The sequence below is a fragment of the Rhinatrema bivittatum genome, chromosome 2 (genome assembly GCF_901001135.1).
Source record: "Rhinatrema bivittatum chromosome 2, aRhiBiv1.1, whole genome shotgun sequence".
Lineage (NCBI taxonomy): Eukaryota > Metazoa > Chordata > Amphibia > Gymnophiona > Rhinatrematidae > Rhinatrema > Rhinatrema bivittatum.
Genome location: NC_042616.1, coordinates 732,744,940 through 732,769,392, shown reverse-complemented (window position 1 = coordinate 732,769,392; position 24,453 = coordinate 732,744,940). Strand labels below are relative to the sequence as shown.

At 42.0% G+C, this 24,453-nt stretch overlaps 1 protein-coding gene across 1 annotated transcript; it reads left to right on the top strand.

The window, feature by feature from the left end:
• The first annotated feature begins 13,511 nt into the window (after positions 1 to 13,511).
• On the top strand, positions 13,512 to 22,809 carry ABRA (actin binding Rho activating protein). Its single transcript, XM_029591874.1, has 2 exons — positions 13,512 to 14,326; positions 21,906 to 22,809. The coding sequence occupies exons 1-2, from the start codon at positions 13,620 to 13,622 to the stop codon at positions 22,384 to 22,386; spliced, it is 1,188 nt and encodes a 395-aa protein (XP_029447734.1). The 5' UTR covers positions 13,512 to 13,619; the 3' UTR covers positions 22,387 to 22,809.
• Positions 22,810 to 24,453: the final 1,644 nt, after the last annotated feature.

The window sequence follows — 24,453 nt, the reverse complement described above, 5'->3', positions numbered from 1 at the left end:
GGAGGCTGCCCGAGGTCCGTTTAGGATTGCCCTTGCAAATGCTGTGTCCTCCCTGGCCTGAACGTCCAGACGGTAGAATCTGGAAAAGGTATGGATGGAGGACCACGTTGCGGCTCTGCATATCTCCGCAGGCGACAGCATCCTAGTTTCTGCCCAGGAGGCCGCTTGTGTTCTGGTAGAGTAAGCCTTGACCCGTAAAGGTGGTGGTTTTCCCGCTTCTACGTAGGCCGCCTTGATAACTTCTTTGATCCAGTGGGCAATAGTCGCCCATGTGGCCGCTTCACCTTGCCTCTTCCACTGTGAAGGACGAACAGGTGGTCCGTCTTTCGTACTGTTTCCGACATTTCCAGGTATCTGGACAGCAGCCTGCCGATGTCAAGATGATGCAGTATTCGACCTTCTTCCGACTTCTTCAAACCGTCCATGGTTGGCAAGGATATGGTTTGGTTGAGGTGGAAGTGTGAGACTACCTTGGGTAAGAAGGAAGGAATCGTGCAAAGATGGATAGCCCCTGGGGTGATTCTGAGAAATGGATCGCGGCAGGACAGCGACTGTAGCTCTGAGATGCGACGAGCCGAGCATACGGCCAGCAAGAACACCATCTTCAAAGTTAAGAAACGGATGGACAGGCCTCGGAGAAGTCTGAAGGCGGGTCCTGCTAGGAATTCCAAAACTAGGTTGAGGTTCCACAGGGGCACTGGCCACTTCAGTGGCGGGCGAATGTGTTTGACTCCTTTCAGGAAACGTGAAACGTCTGGGTGTGTGGTAATGCTGTTGCCATCACTCCTGGGGCCATAGCAGGATAGCGCTGCCACCTGAACCTTGATTGAATTGAGGGACAGACCCTTCTGAAGTCCTTCGTGCAGGAAATCCAGAATGATGTGGATTTTAGCGGCATGCAGATTGGTGCTGTGAGTTTCGCACCAGGCTTCAAATACTCTCCAGATCCTTATATAAGTTAGTGATGTGGAGAACTTGCGTGCTCGGAGAAGTGTATCTATTACTGGCCCCGAGTATCCCCTTTTCTTCAGTCTAGCCCTCTCAATGGCCAGACCATAAGAGAGAATTGAGCTGGATTCTCATGGAGGATGGGACCTTGTCGCAGCAGGTCCATGTGAGGGGGCAGGGGTAGAGGATCCCCTGCCAGCAGTCTTCTCATGTCTGCGTACCAGGATCTTCTTGGCCAGTCCGGAGGGACTGGCCAAGAAGTCACTCAGGAAGGAAGGAATTCTCGTCCATCCCTAGCTAGACGATTGGCTGATCAGGGCAAAGTCACCGGAGGAGAGCCACCGGGCAACCAACAGAGTTATCTCTCTTCTGGAAAGCCTAGGATGGGTAGTCAACATAAACAAGAGTTCCCTACAGCCTTCGCAGTCGCTGGAATACCTAGGACTCCGATTCGACACCCAGGAAGACAAGATCAGCCTGACCTCCAAGAGGAAATCAAAACTCCGGAATCATTTGTGGGGGTCAGGAGGCCCACCCAAGCTGGCCAAAAGTCCCTGGGGGTCCAGCGGGGGTCCGGGGGTGATCTCCTACGCTCCTGACGTCGGGGGACAAAAAAACAAAATGGCGCCGGCGCTACCTTTGACCTGTCATATGACAGGTCAAAGGTAGCGCCGGCGCCATTTCTACAACGCACGGAGGTCCGAGAGTAAAAGATCACACCGGGACCCTTCCTCTGGACCCTAGGTAATTTAAGGCATTTTGGGGGGGTTCGGCATTTTGGGGGGGTTCGGGAGGGTGGGGGATTTATTTTAAAGGGTCGGGGTGGGTTTTAGGGTTGTTTTAGTGTGCCGGTTTTCCCGCCCTCCCCCTTCCCCTCCCCCCCCCACTGGACCCCAGGTAATTTAAGGCATTTTGGGGGGGGTTCGGGAAGGTGGGGGATTTATTTTGAAGGGTCGGGGTGGGTTTTAGGGATGTTTTAGTATGCCGGTTTTTGATTTACACGATTTACACGATATTTAAAAAACCCAAACTGCGACGATCCGATTCCCTCCCCCTCCCAGCCGAAATCGATTGTTAAGACGATCGATCACACGATTCACATCTCTAGTAACCAGTGTAGTTTCATCAGTATCGGCGTTATATGAACCCTTTTTATTGTTCCAGTTAGCATCCTAGCAGCAGCATTTTGTAGTATTTGTAATAAGCGTATTGTATGAAGTCTGCGAAACAATGCGACAAGGCGATAGCAAAAGCCAGAAGAATGCTGGGATGCATAGAGAGAGGAATATCGAGTAAGAAAAGGGAAGTGATTATCCCCTTGTACAGGTCCTTGGTGAGACCTCACCTGGAGTACTGTGTTCAGTTCTGGAGACCGTATCTACAAAGAGACAAGGACAAGATGGAAGCGGTACAGAGAAGGGCGACCAGGAAGGTGGAGGATCTTCATCAGATGATATACGAGGAGAGATTGAAGAATCTAAATATGTACTCCCTGGAGGAAAGGAGGAGCAGGGGTGATATGATTCAGACTTTCAGATACTTGAAAAACTAATGATCCAAAGACAACGACAAACCTTTTCCGTCGAAAAAAAATCAGCAGAACCAGAGGTCACAAGCTGAGGCTCCAGGGAGGAAGACTAAGAACCAATGTCAGGAAGTATTTCTTCACGGAAAGGGTGGTGGATGCCTGGAATGCCCTTCCGGAGGAAGTGGTGAAGTCTAAAAATGTGAACGACTTCAAAGGGGCATGGGATAAACACTGTGGATCCATCAAGTCTAGAGGGCGTGAATAAAGTGGAGGCAGCAAAACACTGCACGAAGTGGCAGTAGCCACAGAGGCATTCAAACACTGCACAGAGCGGCAGTAGCCACAGAGGCATTCATGGAGCGGGATGCCAGTGGCCAGTAGTTGGTGTTCCACCTTCACGGAGCGGAAGGATGGAGGGATGCTATCTCAAAAAAAAAAAAATAAAATAAAAACAGGGGTGGGTAAGAGTATGGGGCAAGGGTGTGGCCTGCTTGTTACAGCGGTTGCTACCCCTAATTGAGCTGGATGTCACTTGGATGCAGATACGGCGCTGCTCTCTAAATTGGTGGTGGGGTGGAGGGGAATTAGGGCTGGAGGGTACTGGAAGCCAATAGTAACAGGTGGGAGAGAGAAAAAGGGGAAAAAAATGGATAAAGTGCGTAGCTTGCTGGGCAGACTAGATGGGCCATTTGGTCTTCTTCTGTCGTCATTTCTATGTTTCTATGTTTCTATGTAGAGGCTGGTAGTCCTAGTAACTGAGTTACAATAGTCTGTACTAGAAAAGATTAATAACTGTAGTACTGTTCTAAAATCTTCTTCAGTTAATAATGGCTTTAATCGTCTCAATGTCAGTTTACTGTAGCCTTCTTTTAGTTTCGCAGAGATGTGTTTTTTAAAATTGAGCTCCTTGTCGATAATTATACCAAGATCTCTAGCCTGGTCTGTTGGCTTAATTGTTATGTTGTCTTGGAACGATACATTAGGAAGAGGTACATCTCTTATTTTCCTATCTAATAAAATAATTTCAGTTTTGTTGATGTTGAAAACTAGTCTCATGTGTGTGAGTAATTGTTTAATAATGTTTAAATACACAGCCATTAATTTATATGTTTTTTCAAGTGTATCATTTACTGGGATTAAAATTTGAATGTCATCTGCATATATAAAATGTGTTAGGCCTAAACCGGCTAGCAGATGACACAGTGGCAACATATAAACATTGAATAATGTTGCTGATAAAGCCAAATCCTGCGGTACCCCTGTGTCAAGGGTAAATTTGTCTGCCCATACGTTATTGATTTGTACTTGATATGATCGATTTTTCAGAAATTATGTGAACCATTGTAAAGTTGTTTCTGTTATTCCAATTTCTTCTAATCTGCTGAGTGGTATTGTATTGTTTACTGTGTCAAATGCAGCCGAGAGATCTAGTAATATTAGTAGGTAGCTTTGTCCACTGTCAAAGCCTCTTAATATAGTATCTCTTAATGCCAATAATACAGTTTCTGTACTAAAATATTTCCTGAATCCAAAGTGGGCAAGGAAAAGAATATTATTTCTTTGAAGATGCTCTGTCAATTGATCTTGGACCACTTTCTCCAATAATTTGGAAAGGAATGAAAGATTAGATATGGGTCTGAAATTACTTAAAATAGTCGGGTCTAGATTTTGATTTTTTAGTATGGGTCTGATGATAGCACAGTTTAGTATCTCAGGTACCGTATCTTCTTTTAATGAAAGGTTAATTATGAAGATCATGACAGAAGCAATGGTGTTAGCAATTTCTTTTAATGAAAGTATTGGGACTGTGTCCAGAGGATAACTGGCAGGATTGAGTGACATTATGAGTTTTTCCATTTCTTCTATTAAAATTTCCTCAAAGCTTAACCATTTATCAATTTCTTTAGTTTGCATGTATATTCCTTGAGTTGTGGTAGGATCAGTGCTATCTATTAAATTGTTTATTTTATTCTTAAAAAAATAAGCTATATCATTACATCTATTTTCTGGAAGATTTGTATTATGAGATTGCTTTTTTGTCAAGTCTGTGACTATGTTGAACAACGTTCTTGGGTTGTGGGTGAACTTCTGAATTTTATATACGAAATATTCCTTTTTTGCATTATTTATAAGTTTTTTGTAATATGCTAAAAAAAAGAACGGTAGTCTCCCAAAGTTTGGTCCGATTTATTGGATCTCCACTGTCTTTCCTTTTTTCTTAGCCTCTTTCTAATTTCCATGATTTGTTTATTATACCAGGGGTTTTGAGTTTTGGGGTTTTTTTTAATAGGATTTAGGCCTGGATTTATCAAAATGCGATAAGTATCGCATGCAATAGCAAAAGGGGTGTGTTTTATGTTAATATACAGTTTATTGCAATTTGCACTAATTACCTATGCGAAGAGCTAAGTTAGTGCAAATTGTGATAACAGTTTCAGACTTTGCAATAAGTGCCATTCCTGTATTCAACCACTGGGGGACCATTGTTAATGGAGAGAGAGAGAGAGAGAGACTAGCCATAGTATCCTCTCCCTAGATAGGTATTTGTATCCCGATGTTACCAAGGTAGAGAGTCCATCAAGCTAGGTTGAGAGAACATTGCCCAAATCTCATCTTGGAGTGAGTTTTCTCACTCCGAAGGCCATCAAATCTTCACAAGAGACCACTGTTCGGTTCGTACGTCTCACATTGAATGTCAAAGTGGCCCCTAACCCCCTACACTACTACCTAAACCTCACCTCGAGTTACTAGGTGGGCCTATCATAGGGATACAAATACCTATCTAGGGAGAGGACACTATAGCTAGTCTCTCTCTCTCTCTCCCCCCTCTCCCTCCCCCCAGGAGCTTGAAATCTACTCAAACAGGCCTTTCCAGAGACATCACAAAATGTGATAAAACCTTACCACCCGGTAACACAAGCTATCACACAGCTTAATGCTATTGAAAAAGGTGTAGTTAAAATCAGCATTAAGTCTGTGCAATTGCATTTCACAGACTGGCAAACCCAGCCCACCCCTAACTCCTCCTCTTTTTCAAATTTGCATCACACCATACGATATGGTGCTATCGCATGCGTTAAAGACATTTTCACATGCGGTAAAGGCCTATCGCATGCGTTAATGGGGCTTTTCGCATGCGATAAGCCCTTAACGCATGCAAAAATGCCTTAGCACATTTTGATAAATGACTCCCTTAATTTGTTAGCCATAATAGTTGTTTTATCAAACCAGGTACTTATAGCATTGGTTGTATTGGAAAGATTGAAGTTATCTATGTTATTTTCAAACTCCTTATGAAGCTCTTCAGTATTAAATGGAGGGCGAAAGCTAAAGGAAATCGGAGTACTATTTGCTTTCTGATTTGTCTTAAATTTTAAACTGGTGTTCATTAAATAATGATCCAACCATAGTCCAGGGGTACATTCTATATTCCTAGCTAGGGTTTCTAAAGTATATTTCCCTCATGCTATACCTTGGGAGTCTTTCTGACACTTAGCCTTGCTACCATACCCTAGACTCCACCTTGGGGTGTTCTTACTACAGTGGGCAGCTGCTTTGCACCTCTCATGGTGTCTTGTGTTGATTCCACTCCTTGTTATGTTTTATCCCTTTATCAGTGTTTTGGGGTTTTTTCCTAATACCTTTGCTGCTTTGCTCCCTTTTCATGATGCTTTAGAATATTGATGTTACTCTTGGTGCCATTGTGGGTTCATGCCACTGTTGTTGGTGCCTTCTTTTGAAGCCTTGGGGTGTTTTTCCTCCTCTTGCTGCTGATGTGCTCCTCTGATGGTGCCTTGGAGAAATCCTGCCACTGCAGATATCCCTTTACTCCTTTATGGAGCCTTAAACTATTCATGCCACTTTTGGTGCCATGTTGACATAGGCTTGATTCATCCTCCAGCCTTCCAATGTCATCTATAAAACAGTTTTATTAGAATTGATGAGAAACACCAATTTTGGCAACCAAAATTGGCTGTACTGCTTCTCCCATAGACATTAATTGTGAATTAATGAATGAATGAATTAAACAAACTAATGACTTTTTTTTTTCATTTTAAACTAATAAGCCAAATGGAGATGCCCTACAAAATGAATGAACAAACTGAAATAAAATGTTTTCCTCTGCGCACCCCTAATTATACAGTAAATCAAAAACATAACATGGTCATGAGGATCCTTCTTGCTGAACTGCCAAAAACATTTGATTTTCACAACCAGAAATACATATTATTTTTTAAATCAAAAGTTCAGACTGTAGGTTATAGAAGCAAGGGATAAAAAAATGTGGATGTAACTGAAAAAAATGTTGTTTTACTTTGCTTTCCATTTCAGGTTTTTTTTTGTTCCATTTGTTGATTGCAAAATGAAATTTAAAAAGGAAAACAAAATGAAAAGAAATAGTGTTGGGTTGAGGCCCTTCCTCTTCCTCCCTCACCTACTCACCTAGAAAAAATAAATAGCCACAGATCCCCCACCACCAGCAACCTACCCCCTTGGCCCCCACATCTTATACCATCTATGGGTCAATGTAACATTGGGCCGACCACGAATGTCATGACATGGCTGGTCTGCACTCATCCTAGATGCCATTGATGATTTGCAGCAGGATGCCACCAGGAACACACCTACGCTGACCTCCTCAGTAATGGCCACTGGCCATATTTGGAGCATACGTGCAACACTACCAGATAAAGATTCCATGGTGAGAACTTGGCCATGGTGCCTTCTGATTATATCAGTCCAAATGGGGTATTTAAACCTTCTGTACTCTTCAGCTGGTGCTTCAGCAACAAGTCTCCCTTGTTCCAGCCAACCTTGTCCTGTCCTACCTTTCTGTTCAGCCTTGCTCCTGCTTTGCCTCTACCCTGCTTTGCTCAGCCTTGCCTCATTCTTCCTTGTCTCATCACAGGCCTGCCCTGCCCTTCCTCAGACTGATCTCTCTTGCCTTCACCTTAGAGTGGACCTTGACTATGCCTGCCTGCCACCTGCCATTACCACAGCCTGACTGCTGCCTGCCCCAACCTCAGCCTGCTCCTTGGCTTCTGCCTGCTATCTATGGGACTTTCACCCAAGTTCTGCCAGACCTCAAATCCAAAGGCTCAACCTGTGGAGGAAGGGGCAAGTATAGGTGAAGCTCAGACCTGAAACCATTTCCTACAAGTCTACCTACTGTTGGTGGGGGCCCTGCTGGGTCTCCGGTTGGGCTGCATCAACCTCACCAAAGTGCAAGGGCTCACACACAATGACAGTCAAAATAGGGTATGAACAATCCTCAGTTACTCCTGCCTTGCCCATGCCATATAATAAAAATTATAATAGCTTACCTGAGGCCAGAATTATTTTGGAATATGGCACCAGCAGGACAGGAGCAACTGGAGATCGCTTCTGCCCCTTTTTTCATCCATAGATGGGGTACAAAGTGGCAATTGTGGGGCACTTATTTTTTTTAAGTTTAAGGTATTGATCACCCAGGGACCATTTTAAAATAAAACAAACTATTTCAGGAAGGCTATGATAAACAGCAGTAAGTAATAGGAGTATACTGGAACTTTCAAACAGAATCTACATTTTCAACAGAGAGAAATAAAAATGATATATATGGTAAGTGTTACTCTGGAGCTTAAATAATTTTTCTTGTGAATAAAAGTAGTTGTAACCACATCCACTGCAGTTGTCAGAAGTCAATTTGATCTAGACTATTTCAAAACAGTGCTGGCACAGAAAGGACTTGGTCACCAATTCATTTGAGTGCTTTCATCCATGGTCCACTATACTATGTGATTGACCATTTACTAAAAATCCCATATATCATCAGGAATTGACTTCCTTAACACCCCCAACCCCACCAAGTAAATGGTCACACCATCACAAAGAGGTAGGCAACAATCCTCAATTGCACTAAAATATGCCTGCTTCAGTACAGTATCAATAACTTGCCACTTCAAACACTAAAATGGGGAGTTACTTTCCAAAAGACAAAGGTGATACTGGCATGGATTTATCATTAACCGCATCTGGCAGGTTAAAATCTCCCTCTTCATTTTCACTTTTTGGATGTCTTTGACTAGATCCCTGTCTAGATCTTCTACATATTATAGCGCTATAAACTACAACAGTGTAGATGGAAGCGCCATCTCCTTCCCCACGGCACTTGCATTTCAGTTGTTTTGATGATATTCTTTTCATAATAAGCTCCTCCCACTCTTTCTAGCACCCCTAGCCTTCTTTAACATATTATAGCCCAATATGGCCATATCCCTTTCACGGGACTCATTGAACTATATATCCATGATAACAATATTATCTAGACCTGTCTCCATGATCAGGGCTTGCAGATCTGGAAATTTATTGCCTAGACTATGAGCATGTGCACTCATAGCTTTCCAACTATTTCTCTTCATGTTGTCCACACTTCATATAGCCTCATACCTGCTCCTCTTGTCTACCTTGATGTTCAAGGGTAGCTTAATGAGCTCATCATCTTTTGTGCTTTAGTACACAATCTTAGGGGGTCATTCATCAAATCGCATTATGGCATTATCTCGGGCATTACAACCCTAATGCCCGTGATAAATATTGCATCGTGAAATGTGTATGCAAATTTGAAAAATGTATTCAAGTGGGAGGGGTTTGGGCAGAGTAAATGGAAATGAGGGCTCTAACATTGTGTGCACCTTTTTTCTTGGCATTATGCCTTTGATAGCTGTGTGTTACAGCCAAAACAGGATTTATCAGAACTCTTGTTGTGTGTGTCTGTATGTGAGAGTGTGAGTGAGAGAGAGAGAACATCTGTGGAGGACCACTGATTTTTTAACTATTTAGGACACTGTAAGAGGGGACACTAGTAACTCGGGGTGAGGTTTGTGGGGTGAGTTGGGTTTTAGGGGCAGTTTAAAAAGCACAGTCAATCATACAAACAGCACAGTTACCATCAGAGAATATTTAATGTGATTTGGAGGGCTGAAAGGTGAAAGAAGAGTACATTTGTAACATGTTCTCTCTATCTAGCTTGATGCACTATCTAACTAGCTGCAATCAAGTAAGGTAGAGGGAACACGGTACAAATCTACTCTTCTTTCATCTTCCATCCCTCCAAATCACATTAAATCTTCACTGATGGTAAATGTGCTGTTCGAACATATGACTGTGCATATAAAATTGCCTCCCAGAAACCATCCCACCCCACAGACCTCATCCCAAGTTACTAGTGCTCCCTCTTACAGTGGTATAAATAGTTATCTTTTTTCTTAGCCTCTATAGAATCTCTCTCTCTCACTCACTCACCAGCAGCAACCCAAAATGCAATAAAAGCATTTCCAGGCATTTCTCAGCTTGTGTTGTGTAAATATCACAGGTACTATTCTTGCTATATTTATTGCAAAATGATGAGTCTAGGTCTCTATTTGTTCCTCAGGGGTGGCAGCCTAAATCAATCATCTTAAATACACCACATCCCTCCCCTAGTTTAAACAAAGGTCAAAATATGATCTGAATGCCTCGCCTAGTATCCTTTTTCCTCTCAAAGATAGAGGTAGATCATCAATATGATATAGCCTTGTACTGTTCCATATACAGCCCCAGCCCCAATATACCTAAAACCCTCTTCTAGATTTTGAGCTATGTATTGAAGTTGATGACATGACATAGTCTTTCCTCTCCCTTACCATGAACAGATAATTCCTACAAAAATACTATGGTCTTTGACAGTTTTCTATATCCCTTCCCAAAAGTCTTGAACTCTCCTTGCACTAAACAGACTCCATGTCTATCCAGGTCACAGGCCCTCAAGTGGACTACAATAACCACCAGAATACTTTCTTTTTTCTCCTATAATACTAAGAATCTGGTTTGTATTCCTGCTAACCAAGGATTCCAGTAGACATTTCATCAGTTGTTTCCCTGCAAAAGTGCACCCTAATTAATAGGGATGTGAATCGTTTTTTGACGATTTAAAATATCGTCCGATATATTTTAAATCGTCAAAAATCGTTAGGGCCACGATACAATACCAATTCCCCCGATTTATCGTCAAAAAATCGTAAATCGGGGGAAGGGGGAGGGCAGGAAAACCGGCACACTAAAACACCCTAAAACCCACACCGACCCTTTAAATTAAATCCCCCACCCTCCCGAACCGCCCCCCAAATGCCTTAAATTACCTGGGGGTCTAGCGGCACACTAAAACACGGCACACTAAAACCCCCTAAAACCCACCCCGACCCTTTAAATTAAATCCCCCACCCCAAATGCCTTAAATTACCTGGGGGTCCGTAGCCTTAAATTACCTCCGTAGCGGCGGTCCGTAGCTAAATCGGGGGAAGGGGGAGAGCAAGAAAAACCGGCACACTAAATCGTGTAGTCTTCAGCCGGCGCCATTTTGCAAAATAGCCGCCGCAAAATGGCGGCGGCCATAGACCAAAACGATTCGACGCAGGAGGTCGTTCCGGACCCCCGCTGGACTTTTGGCAAGTCTTGTGGGGGTCAGGAGGCCCCCCCAAGCTGGCCAAAAGTTCCTGGGGGTCCAGCGGGGGTCCAGGAGCGATTTCCTGCCACGAATCGTTTTCCGTACGGAAAATGGCGCCGGCAGGAGATCGACTGCAGGAGGTCGTTCAGCGGGGGTCCGGAACCCTCGCTGAACGACCTCCTGCAGTCGATCTCCTGCCGGCGCCATTTTCCGTACGGAAAACGATTCGCGGCAGGAAATCGCTCCCGGACCCCCGCTGGACCCCCAGGAACTTTTGGCCAGCTTGGGGGGCCTCCTTACCCCCACAAGACTTGCCAAAAGTCCAGCGGGGGTCCGGAACGACCTCCTGCGTCGAATCGTTTTGGTCTATGGCCGCCGCCATTTTGCAAAATGGCGCCGGCTGAAGACTACACAATTTAGTGTGCCGCTTTTCCTGCTCTCCCCCTTCCCCCGATTTAGCTACGGACCGCCGCTACGGAGGTAATTTAAGGCTACGGACCCCCAGGTAATTTAAGGCATTTGGGGGGGGGGGGGTTCGGGAGGGTGGGGGATTTAATTTAAAGGGTCGGGTGGGTTTTAGGGGGTTTTAGTGTGCCGGCTCACGATTTTAACGATTTTCACGATACTTTACACACCCAAACGGCAACAATACGATTCCCTCCCCCTCCCAGCCGAAATCGATCGTTAAGACGATCGAGGACACGATTCACATCTCTACTAATTAATACCATTGATTTAGAGTCCCCAGAAGGAGAAAATTTCTATTCTGGGACTTTTTGACAGTTCTTTTGGATTTTTGTTTACATGATCATTGACTATATTCCAATGTTATGAATGTTTCCAAAATGTTGATTAGATTCATTGATTTGCTTTTCTTTATTTTAATAGGTAAGTTTCTGCTGGAGTATATACTTCAAGCAAATTGTAAAACAATCTCATGTTTCTGGACTGAGAAAAAAAACCCAACAAATTAACTGAGAATGTTGGCAATTCATCTGTCCATTATAAAATTTTTGATCATTGCCATCTCATTTAAGAACTGATGGGATCCATCTAAGCAAGAATTATATCTCCTCCACTTAACTATTATATTCTTCCAATTTGTGTTTTCTTAATTATCCAAATTAAAGAAGAAAGGTAGGGGATATAAGGTGTTTATCACAGGGTAAAGCCATTTATAATACAGTAAATGGTTTGTGCCCAGGAAATATATTTTTACATCTCTAAAAATACAAAGGTGTCATCATAACAGCAATAATATTTATTGTAGTTTTCTATGTAAACATGATAAATTATGCAAATGATGAATAATGAATTGATTAGGAGTACAGTAATAAAGATGAAACAAATATAATAAACATAAAACAATTAGTATCATTTTTTCAAGAAAGAAAAATACCATACATTTGATACCATGCTATGTTTCTTTACTGACTAATGGAACTTCTGAATGTGATTTATGAGAATTATCTGTGGCTACTAATGGAGACTAACCATCCTTTAATTCAAATCATTATACAGAGAGAAGCAGTAGCATCAGTGACCATGACTTATGGAAAAAAGAGAGGACATCCAATCACTCCAGGCTAAAAAGGATATACTGCACCCAATCCTGTTTGGCCCCTTTAAATGTATGGACTTGCAGTTTTGATTTTCCTAACTAAAACACTCCTATTTGAGTTCCAGGTAGGTTCAAGGATGTCTTTCATATATGGGCAATGCTAAAATGCACAAATCTGTCACAAACAAGTCATTTTAGCAGGCTGATTTATTATTTTTCCTGTACTGCTTATCCTTAAATATATTCTTATGGGACACTAGGTTAGTTTCATGTTGGTACTAGGGTTGCCAATTGTTTGATCCAGTCCTGGTTTTACACCTCTGCGCGCAGGTACTTATAGTCTTGCTATTCTTAGACAATGCAATAGGGAAATCAGAATAAGTCCCAGCCTGCAATGGGGTAAAACCAGGACTGGCTCAACCTGTCCTGAAAATCTGGAACCAGTGTGCAACCCTAGTCATTATGGTGATACACTCGCTACTGTTGAAGATTCATCAGTTATACACAACTTGAAGATCTGCAAGGTGTACAGAAATAAATGTTAAAGTGCAGAAACAAGATTCAGAAGATAATAAAAACTGGCACTCTTTAGTGAAAATACTGCAATAAAACACATTTTACAATTTTAAGAGAGCCATGGACAGCTGCCAAAAACCATACAGCAAGCTGCTAAAGGATTAAGCAATTTTTTCTATAATAAAAACTAAATAAAGCCAACAATTACCGAAAAGGGAAATGGTCTGGCATTATATGGCATTGCAAGTGCCCACTTGCCCAATGAAGTTAGTGATTTAGTACTTCCCAAAAGTACATCTCATTAATGTTGTTGAAGACCAGCGTGCAGACTACAGTAGTTATCCTTGTTTGCCAGCTGTAATTTCCATCTGCTGCTGTGATGAAATACAACCCTTTAAGTTTTAAAAAAAGACTAGCGTCACAGTGAGAATATCTCTGCTAAGAATGCGTGGCATAGTTTCCAGCACCATAAGCCATCCTGTCTCTATTTAAATCTCAGCGCTGACTGCATTCAGTAACCACAGTTCTTCCTAGCAATCATTATTCCTTTCCTTATCTTCATTCACTCTGTAGCTCAGATAAGAACAGGATAAAGTACAATCATGCCGTCTGCAGAAAACCAAAAGATTTCACCGGCAAAAAGGGCAATTAAAAAGATCAGAACAGCATGCCTGGTTTCCAGCTTGACTCGAGGCTGGCAACAATGGGCAACAGAGAATGCAAACAAACAAGCCCAAGAGCCTCCTGGTTGGTCGCCTGACAGCACAGATGATGAAAACACCAAACCTAATAAAACGGAAAAGCAAACCTGGAAGCCCAAGCCTGCCACAGTACCTGCTGCAAAAGAAGACCTGCATAATTCAACTAGTTCTGCTGAGGATCTTGGCGAAGCATTAATTAGAAGCAAAGAGGTAAACAAAACTGTGATCAGTAAAGTCTATGAGAGAGGAGGAGACATTAGTTACTTAACCAATAAGTATGAGATAAGTCCAAGTACTTCTGAAACAAGTAGGGATGTTGAGAACTTACTTGATGGCAACATTTCTCCAACACGAAGAAGAAAGTGCTCAAATTTGGTGTCCCAGTTAACCAAAGGCTGGAAACAGATAGAGCAAGGGACAAATGATTTGGCATCAAATGAGGCTACTGGTATAATGGTACAGCACTTCAGGAGTAACAGTATTGATGCAGAGGACAGTGGGTATGGAGAAGGTGAAGAAGAGCAACAGGGTAATTTAGGCAAAGTGCTGGAGCTGCCCGATAAAACCACAGAAATCATCGCAAGGATTAAACGTCCCGTAGCATCATTGTAAGTATACAATATCCTGGGTCTAAAATAATGGTAAAATGCAAACTATCATTATTCATATCATATTCACTAAAAGTAGGTGTCTATTGTATCCAAGTTTGCTTTTTCAAAACTATTTTATATTCCAGAAAAATGTGACAATGATATAAATTGGGTAAGCAACAGTGTCCTAAACAGTGTAGGGGGGGATTACTGGAATCAAACAACAAAGACCTACATACACATATGGTACAATGTAGATGACTTATAGACCTTCATAACAGGCACTACCGGCTCAAACATATACAGTCTTCATTTGCCTTATGCTTAACCATTGGTCTAGTCTTTCTATGAATTACCTTTTGAGATCACCTTGAGAGAGAAGTTTTTACCTGCAAAAATTAAACATTATTTTCAAAGAAATATTGCAGATAATTACATTAATTGACTAGACCAATGATTAAGCATAAGGCAAACATAGGCTGTTTAAGTTTGAGCTTGTATGAAGGTCAATAAGTCATCTATATTGTTTCATATGTGTATGTGGGTCTTTGTTGTTTGAATGATTATAAATTGATCAATCTTAACACAAATCAGTATAAGTTGGTTACATACTATAGAACCTGACATTTTTATTCCTAAAGATAATTGTAATTAAAATAAATCTGAATCCTCTTAGATGTTGAAGATTTGGGTATTGTTCCTTACAGTGATTAAAATGATCTACAAATAGGTTTGTTGCATCACATCATTTCCTGGAAAAAAAATGTGTCAGGGACCATTCATGGAACAGAGTCAGAAAACATCACAGCATTATAACGTGATCCACTCTGCATAGAAATACCTTTAGGATTAGGTAATTCTTTAATTTATGATGAGAACCCCTAAGCAGTATGGGATGACAGTAGAATTTTAACAGATCCATAAATAGAGAATGGACCACTCCTAAAATCATGTACACATGGGGAGGGCCACGGATCACACGAGGCCCTGTGACCTCCCAGAGTTTCATTACAGGGGGAAAAGATGTAGTTTTCAAGGGCCTTAGGATTTTGTTCATTCTGGGGCTTTTCTTGCTCACCAGTCAAAAAAGACTACAAAATCCTTTACTGTAACTAAAGGCAGGGTAAACTAAATACAAAACTCTGGCACACTTCAAGAGAATGTACCAGAACTAACACAATCCATAGCACAAAAAATAAAATCACAGTCTCCCTTCACCAAAAATAGGTCAACTCCCTGGGTTGAGTACCCTTTCCCTGAGCTGGGATCAGCTTATTCTGCACTTGGAGAAGTCAATATATTCAGAATTATGCTCCCCCTTCCCTGACTTATCAGTGGATGCTCCAGTACAGCATTTTCTCCTTTGGCAGCAAAGGAACAGCTGTACCTCTTGTAGCAGCAAACCTCCCCCTTCTCCTCCTACCCAGCATCCCCATCTTTCTCTTCCCTTACCCTTTTGCTCAGAATCCCCCTTTCTCTTCCTCTCACTCCATGCCTTGCATCCACCTTTCTCGCCTCTCCACTGCCTGCCCTCCTTTCTCTTCCCCCACTAGTCTTGTACACTCCCCTTTCACTTCTACCCACTCCTTAACCTGTACTTCCCTTTCTCTCCCCAGCCCTCTGCTTTCTCCCCTTCCACTCCTTGTTCAGCAGGATTTCTCCCACTTACCTGCCCAGCAGCACCCCCTACCACCTATTCCTTGCCTAGCAATTTCCCCCTCTCCTCTTCATCCCCTGCCCAACCACCTGTTCAGCAACAGAAGCACCCTGTCTCCTATAACTCCATGCCTAGCAGCATCTGCTTCTCCTCCACCACCCCTGTTCCCAGCAGCAGCTGTCCCGCTCTCTCTCTCTCTCCGCCCTAACTTCCTGCCCAGCAGGCATTCCTCTCTTTAGCTCTGCCTTCAGCCCTTGCCCAGCAGCAGCTCCCTCTGCTCTCCCCCTTTGTCTTAGTCTCTGTTCTCTTATGCCCCCTAGGCTGCAGTGCTAAAGATCTTTGAGTAGTGCCAGCAGAACTAGCAGTAGAAACTTAAAATAAAATCAGCAGTGGGGGCCTGTGAGTCATAACACACCCACAGAGCCTGAGGCAGTCCCAACCCCTTCTCCCATACAAGCTTATTCCTTGCAGGATCCTGAAATCTTGACTGCTTGGGATTTCCCAGGATAGTTTGGAGCCACTTCCCTAGGTCTTTCAGCCTTGCATCCCCCACCCCCAACCAAATTAATTTTCAGGCCTATAGTCTCCCCTCTGAGATTCTGATAATTAAACTCAACAATCCTATATATACACATACAAAACAAAGTTTCATATTTAAAAGTGTGATGTCCAATTATGTGATTTTACAGGATTATTCTGGGAAGGGTGGTGGGAGCATAATAGTTATTGAGTTTAATTTCAAAATCTCAGGGGGTGCCTTGGAGGAGGGGGATACAAGACTGATGGACCTAGGGAAGTGGCTCTCCAACCAGTCCTGGGGAACCCCAAGAAGTCAGGTTTTCAGGATATTTCAATGAATAAGCTTGTATATGTTTCAGAAATTGTGTTACAGTATCTGATGAATGTGTTACCTGTGATGTTTGGAGATAGACTATAAAAAAAAAAAATTCCCAAGAAATACTTAGATTTATCACTTAAAAAAATTCATACTACATTACTTGAAAGTAATCTGTGAACTAGCAGGCTAAGCTGAATTGGAATGTTTCTCCTTACTACATAGGACAAATATTCAAATTGTATTGTCACTTCAAATCAAATCAATTAGCTTCAAGACCTCTGGTCCAGCTCATCCAGATTTTTTTCTCAAACCACATGTCACCCACGGCCAGTGAGACATTGAGCATAAGTTTGTAGTAAACATCTCCTTGATAAGTATCGAGGCTCTGATAGGTGGATTTATGTAGATAGGCCATAAACTCCAATCTTACTGGAACCTCGCAAGGTCTGCTTTTTACAGGAAAACTGTCTTTTATTATCTTTGTTTTCCTATATAAAGACTTCTTTGTTTGCATGTTGCTGTGAGAATAGTCTTTTATTCAGAGAAAGATGTCAAGCCCCAAATGTCCTTGCGAGAGAGATTCCAATTTGTCAACATATCCACAGTTAGAAGGCCCTATTCCTATACATCTGTTAACCAGATATGTTGTCTCGGGAAGTGTGTTGTCTGCTGGCTGCCAAAATCTAGACATTACAAGCCAACTGATTATTATCTGATGATGGTTATCCATGTTGGCATGAATGATACTGGTAGGAACAACACTGATTGTATCAAAAGTTACTTCATCGCTCTGGGAGAAAGGCATAGGTGGCTTTCTACTCCATCCTCCCAGTCAAGGATAAAGGCATAGGCAAGAAAGCTTGCATTCTAGATATGAATGAATGACTGTGTAGATGGTGCCAATAAGCACGGCTTCCTGGATTATAGGATGCTGTTTCAAGGACTGCTGAGCAGAGATAGGGTCCACCTGTTGAAGAAGTGGCATGGCATCTTCTTGCTCAGACTAGAAAACCTACTAAGGAGGGCTTTAAACTAGGCTTGTCGGAGACAGATAAACAAATACCTAAGGTAAGTGAAAGTTCTTGAGTAAATAAAACATTAAACATTGGTATTGAAATGGGAATAAAGGGAAACATTTGAAAGCTATGTGCTCGAATGCTCATAATATGGGAAATAAAGACAATCATGGAAGTGGCTGATTTGTGAGTAGAGGCTATCACAGAGACATGGTATTCAGAACACCATGACTGGGACATAATTATACAATTTTTCAAGAAGGACCATAGAAGAGGAGTGACACTGTATATCAAAAATAATATTAAAGCAATTTGGCAATTGGCCTCTGTTGGAAACAGGATGGCAATTTCTTATGTTCTTATGTGGAGGTACTATGGGTTAATCTGAAAAGAAGGCATAGTGTAATATACAGACCTCCATTGTAAACAGAAGAAATGGATAGAGATTTAATGGAGGATATTCGCAATATTGCTATGAAAGGGAAGGTGCTATTGCTAGGGGATTTCAATCTGCTGGATGTTGATTGAGACATCCCACTATGGGGGTCTTATAGAAACAGGAAGATCCTAGATTCTTTGCAGGAAGAACTGTTCTGTCAACTGGTAACAGAACCCACATGGGAGGGAGCAAGTTCTCATGAATTTTCTTCAGGTCCTTAATCCTCCCAAGAAAGGAGGTATTCCCACTGGCGGCCCCTACAGCGGACGTCGAGGACTTCATGTACCTTGTATGTTGTATCAGTTTCCGCCACAAGTGGAGGTGGTTCAGGAGCCTTCCGGGCAGGCCAGGATAGGACCACAGGTTTTAAGAGCAATACATGAAATGTATTATGTATTCCCAGCGTAGGAGGCAGCCGAAGCTGGTATGTAACGGGTCCAATGCTTCGGGTGACTGTAAAAGGTCCAATATACCTTGGAGCGAACCTTTGGGACGGTATTCGAAGTCAGATATACAGAGTACTTAACCAGACTTTCTGCCCATGGAAGAATTCAGGAGTCGAGCGATGTCGACTGTCAGTTCTCTTGGCCCAGGAAGCGGCCTGATGTAAGCGAAGATTCATCTGCTCCCATAAAGTCTTGATGGCACCCGCAGCAACCTGTGCTGCAGGGGACAGCACTGATAGAGGTATGGGCAGTGGTGGCCATGGTTGTTTCCCATAGACAATAGAGAATGGTGACGTGCCTGTTAGCAGTGGCAATGTGGGAGTTGTGAGAAAACTCCGCCCAGGATAAAAGTTCGGACCAATTGTCTTGGCGGTCATTGATGTAAGCATGCAGGAAGGCCTTCAAGGAGCAATTCATTCATTCGGCTTGTCCATTAGCTTGGGGATGATAGGCAGTTGTTAGGTTGATATTAATACCGAATTTTGAGCAAAGAGCACACCAATGTCTAGTAACGAACTGTGGACCTCTGTCTGAGACAATGTCCTTGGGTAGGTCATTCAATCTAGATATGGTATAAAAATAGGCGTGCTAATTCTGGAGCAGATGGTAGGCCCGGTAGAGGGACGAAATGGGCCATTTTTTAAAATCGACCTATGGTTACCCATATTATGGTATGATCCTTCGATGGAGGCAAATCCACGATGAAATCCGTAGACAGGTGGGCCCACGGTTCCTAGGGAGTAGGAAGTGGTTGTAAGAAACCCCAAGGTCGACCGACTGGGGGGTTTTGCTGTGCACAAATATTACAGGATTCGACATATGCTTTAGTGTCGGAGACCATAGTAGGCCACAAGAAGAAACCCTGGAGCAGTGCCAAAGTCTTTCAGACTACATACACACACTGGGAGCAGCACAACATTGTCTGGACCATAAGGAAGGCTTCCCCCCATAAAAGGAATCCCCCCTCCCAGGGATTAAGAGTCAAGCATAAATTTGCTAGTTGGAGCAGATCCTGAAGAGAAATAAATTAGTTTGCCTCGCCTTGGGACTAAACATCCAGCTAAGCGTTAGATGTGCATTTAGTCATGTAAAACCCAGTTTTACATGTGTAAATCCTTTTTAAAATTACCCCCTAAAGAGTTAATTTTCAATAGGATTTACACGCATAAAACAGATTAAGTAGGATTTTGCTACGATAGTATGTTATATTTACACGTGTAACTCCTTTTAAAATTACCTATGGTCCTGATTTTAAAAAGCATTTACTTGAGTAAAACAAAATTGCTACAATATTTGCCATTGAATTGTTCATAGGACTTACTCGAGTAAATGCACTTTACTAGAGTAAATGGCTTCTGAAAAATTGCTACAATAGTAGTTGCATTTACACGCATGACTTTTTGAAAATTACACTTTTAGTGCGTAAATGGACTTTTGAAAATTGCTACACTAGTAAGTCGATTTTGAAAGGCCCACATGCGTAAATACCAGGGGTTACTTGTGTGGCCAGCATCTGTGTGCGCCGAGCGCATTTTAGAAAGGGCCCGGCTGTGCACATAAATCCCAAAACATGCAGAAGTGCCAGGTCTGAAGAAGGGGATGGGCTGGGGGGTGGGGGGGGGGCCGACGTCTAGGCAGGGAGGGGTGGGGGGGGGGGGGCCGGGACCGCGCCATTAGATGCTGTCCCGGGGAAGCGCGTGCCAGCAGCCGGCCAGCACATAGAGTTTACTTCTGCTCCGGAGGAGCAGTAAGTATAAAAACAAAAAAATTGGGAATATCTAGGGTAGGTTTAGGCATCGGGGAGGAGAGGGGAAGGAAGGATAGGGCTAGTGTTAGGGAATTTCCTTCTCAGTCCATTTCTTTATTGGAGTGAAGTGAAAGGGGAGGGAACTGGGCAAAGACCCGATCGCGTCGTCGTGCGATTCTTTTAAAATCTCCCCCTGCGTGTGGAGGAGGCCACACGCCCGCACATGTGCGCATGGATATTAAAATCCGGGAGCCACACACACATGGATGCAAGCATGAGTCTTTTAAAATCTACCCCTATATGCCTTTATGCATGCAACCCCTTTGAAAATTCACTTCATTGGATTTTACTGCTTTATAGTTAATGTTCTTTTATTCTAGTGAATTTTTTTTATGTTAAATGTGGCTGCTTTCAGATAATAACTTGAAAATATTCACTTTAAATTTTAAAATATTCACAAATGCAGTTACATAAAAAATAAAGATAAATATGGACTGCTTACATCTTTACATAACTATTAAAATCTTTCAGTGGGTAGAAGCAATGAAGCAAATGTTATAATAGTAATAGATATACCTTAGCTTACCTACATGGAAGAGCTCCTGGCTAGCTGAAATAAAGTACTTAACTGTACATACCATGTAGCATATTTGCAACTAAATCCATTACTGCAATAGTCTGAAAGGGTAAATATGCTTTAGGCTAGATGGAATTGTTAGTTGATGTTAATATGTTGAATGTCAATACAGTTTTTGTTCTAGCTATACTAAAAAGCATTATCACAAATATTAATGGAAATTTGCCACCTAGAGGATCTCACTAAAATATAAATTTGGGGGTAGATTTTAGTACATGCATATGGATATAGTACATGCATATGCATATAGATTTTAGTACAGTATATGGATGTGCTGATTTTCTAACATGCGCCGAATTTAGCAATCTGTGCGCACAAGGGGAGGGTAGATTTTTGCAAGTTTTGCACTGCGACGCATTGCGGCCTTCCCCAGTTCCCTCCCAGTCCGCTCCAATTAAGAAGCAGACTGGGAGGGAACTTCCCTACCCCTTACCCTAACCTCCCTTCCCTCCCCCTATCCTATCTACTCCTGTTTTTTTTTTAAATTTTCCTGATGCTCCTCCAAAGGAGCAGCAGCAAGTCTCGTGCACCGGCACACTGTGGCAAATGGCCGTTGTACCAGCGCCTCAAGCCCCGCCCCCCCATGCCTCCGGAGCACCCCTTTTCTTCGGCCCGGCTCTTGTGCGTGTAACAAGGGTTACGCATGTGGCCGTGCCCCTTCTAAAAATGTGCGTGGCCCTTGCAAGGCTCAGCCGCATGCGTAACCCCTGTATTTTACGCGCATGGGCAATTTAAAATTCCCCCATTTATGTTTAAGACCAATAGGAAATAATTTTACTTATAATTTAAATATTTCTTTACTTCTTTGTTTCTCTAGTGCAAAGAAAGCTACAGATGAAGTCAATAGCTTCAATCAGGCCTATAAGAGATACAGTCCTGTGGAAAACATTAAAGGCAGATGGCAGACATGGGTTGACCAGCATCTTATAACCCAAAAGCTGAATCCTTTCAGTGAGGAATTTGACCATAACTTAGCGATGGCAACTCGCCTCCACAAAGGTGACGAGGGGTATGGCTACCCAAAGGAAGGGACCAAAACAGCTGAGAGGGCTAAGAGAGCTGAAGCACACATCAATCGAGAAATAAAGGACATGTGCTTTATCATCAGAACGATGGCGGAGCCTGGACCTGAGGGCAGTGTCCAGATCACTTTTGGCGAGCTCTTTGAACGATACGTGCGTATTTCGGATAAGGTCGTCGGTATTCTCATGAGGGCCAGGAAACATGGACTCGTCCATTTTGATGGAGAAATGCTCTGGCAAGGCAGAGATGATCATGTAATAATTACTTTACTGTAAAAGATACAGCCAATCCATTCTGAGAAGGCGTGTAATGACACTTAGTTTTACCTAACTGAAGTTTTGACAATATGTGCACTTAAAGACATTGAAAATACACAACACATATTTTGTGTTAAAAAAATTCAGTAGTCAGTGTTACATCAAGTAGCCATCTGTGATATTTGTGAACTGTTATGTGAGTAGCGTTCAATTAAAAAATAGCTGATATGCAGAAGAATAAAAACCATAGGCGGTGATCACTTATCTGTAATTAGTTACCTACATAAAATACTGTCAAGTATAGTGAATATCATTAAATATGTACAGTATATGCTATATTGTATTAGGAATTAACATTCAAACAAAACACAGAAGCATAAAAAACTGATGCACTTATCCAGGTATTGTTTCATATGTAGAAATAAAGACAATTGCAAACTGCTAGTGAACAGGTGTCATGTTCCCCAGCAAGCAACACACAAGGATAAAGTAATAGAGAAAGGAAGTAGAACAATAGTGAAATATAACAATCAACCAATAATTTAACATCTTTATCAGATATACAGAGAAAATGAATTCTACAAAGGCAGTTTTAACCTGTATTTGTATTGTCATAACTCAACCTCCCAGACACTGATTCAGTGGTGTTCTGCAGTTGTAAACCATGGCAGCCATTTATTATCTCTATCTCTGGTGGATGTATCTATTCTAGCATTGTCATGCATCTGAGAAATACTAGAACGTTCCTTCATTCAAATTAAAGCACTTCTCCAGTCATCTGTTGCAGCCTGACAGTTCTTGATGCAACATTACTACAATGAAACTCGAATCATTTCCAGTGACCTATATCATATACACGCATATTATAAAATATGCACATCTCTACTGTGCAACCTATGTGCCTATGTAGGCTTACGCATGAATACATGCAATACATGCATTGAAACTACGCATATGAATGTATTGAATGTACATACTTTTTTTACCTTTTTAAAAAATATGTACACATGTATAATTTACATGTAAAAGTAAAGTAGGACTTGTGCCCCCACTATCTAGGTAGAGAGAACATGGTACAGATCTATTCTTCTGTCACCTCTCCAAATCACATTAAATCTTCACTGATGGTAACTGTGCTGTTTGTATATATGACTGTGCATGTAAAGTTGCTCCCCCAGAACCCACCCCACCCCCAGAAACCTCACCCCGAGTTACTAGTGCCCCCCTCTTATAGTGGTATAAAAAGTTTTAAAAAACAGTGGGCCTCCACAGAGGCTCTCTCCCTTTCTCTCCCCTCCTCCCTCATGAAACAAGGTTTACGATAAATTCTGTTTCAGCCGTAAAGCACTGCTAACGCAGGCATAACATGAAGAGAAAAGGTGTAGTTATTTCCAGAGTTAAATCCTGCAATAGAGTGCTGTTGTCAAACCTTCTGTGTAAGATACAGAGATATACAGAGAAAATGAAGAGAGTGATATTAATACTAAAATAAAGCAATAGATTCTAATCTAGCAAATTCATTATTGAACTTTTGGAAGTTTGTTCTCAATTTTCTTTCCATGTTCTTCACTATCAGAGACGGGCAAAATCCTGGATATTTTCTGTCTGCGCCAAACATTTTTTTTTTTTAGTTCGGATATAAATTTTACAAGTTTTGCTGCTCCCTACCCCCCCCCCCCCCCCCCCAAAATGGTTTTGGTCTTAGATTAATAAACTATAAGACATGCATGGACTATGGTTTAAAGTTGTCTTTGAATCAAACCTGGTCTCCCATACAACAGTGAGTAGGGCCAGCAGACCAATCTTTAATAAAATATATATTTTTTAAATGTCTTAAAATAGATTTTCCTGCTCTGAGATCCACCAATGGTTTGTTTGTTTGTATATGTCCCAGAAGGAACACATGGAATATTTGGGTTCAGCAGCAGCAGAAGCCTAGAAAGCACATTGTTTAGTGATAACATAGATTGACCATAATCTTGTGAAATATTTATATGGAAGCAATTCAACTTTTTTTTTTTTAATAAAATAAACAAACAAGTTTTCTAATCTGTGTGTTCATGACTTCAGTTTATTTTGGCCATG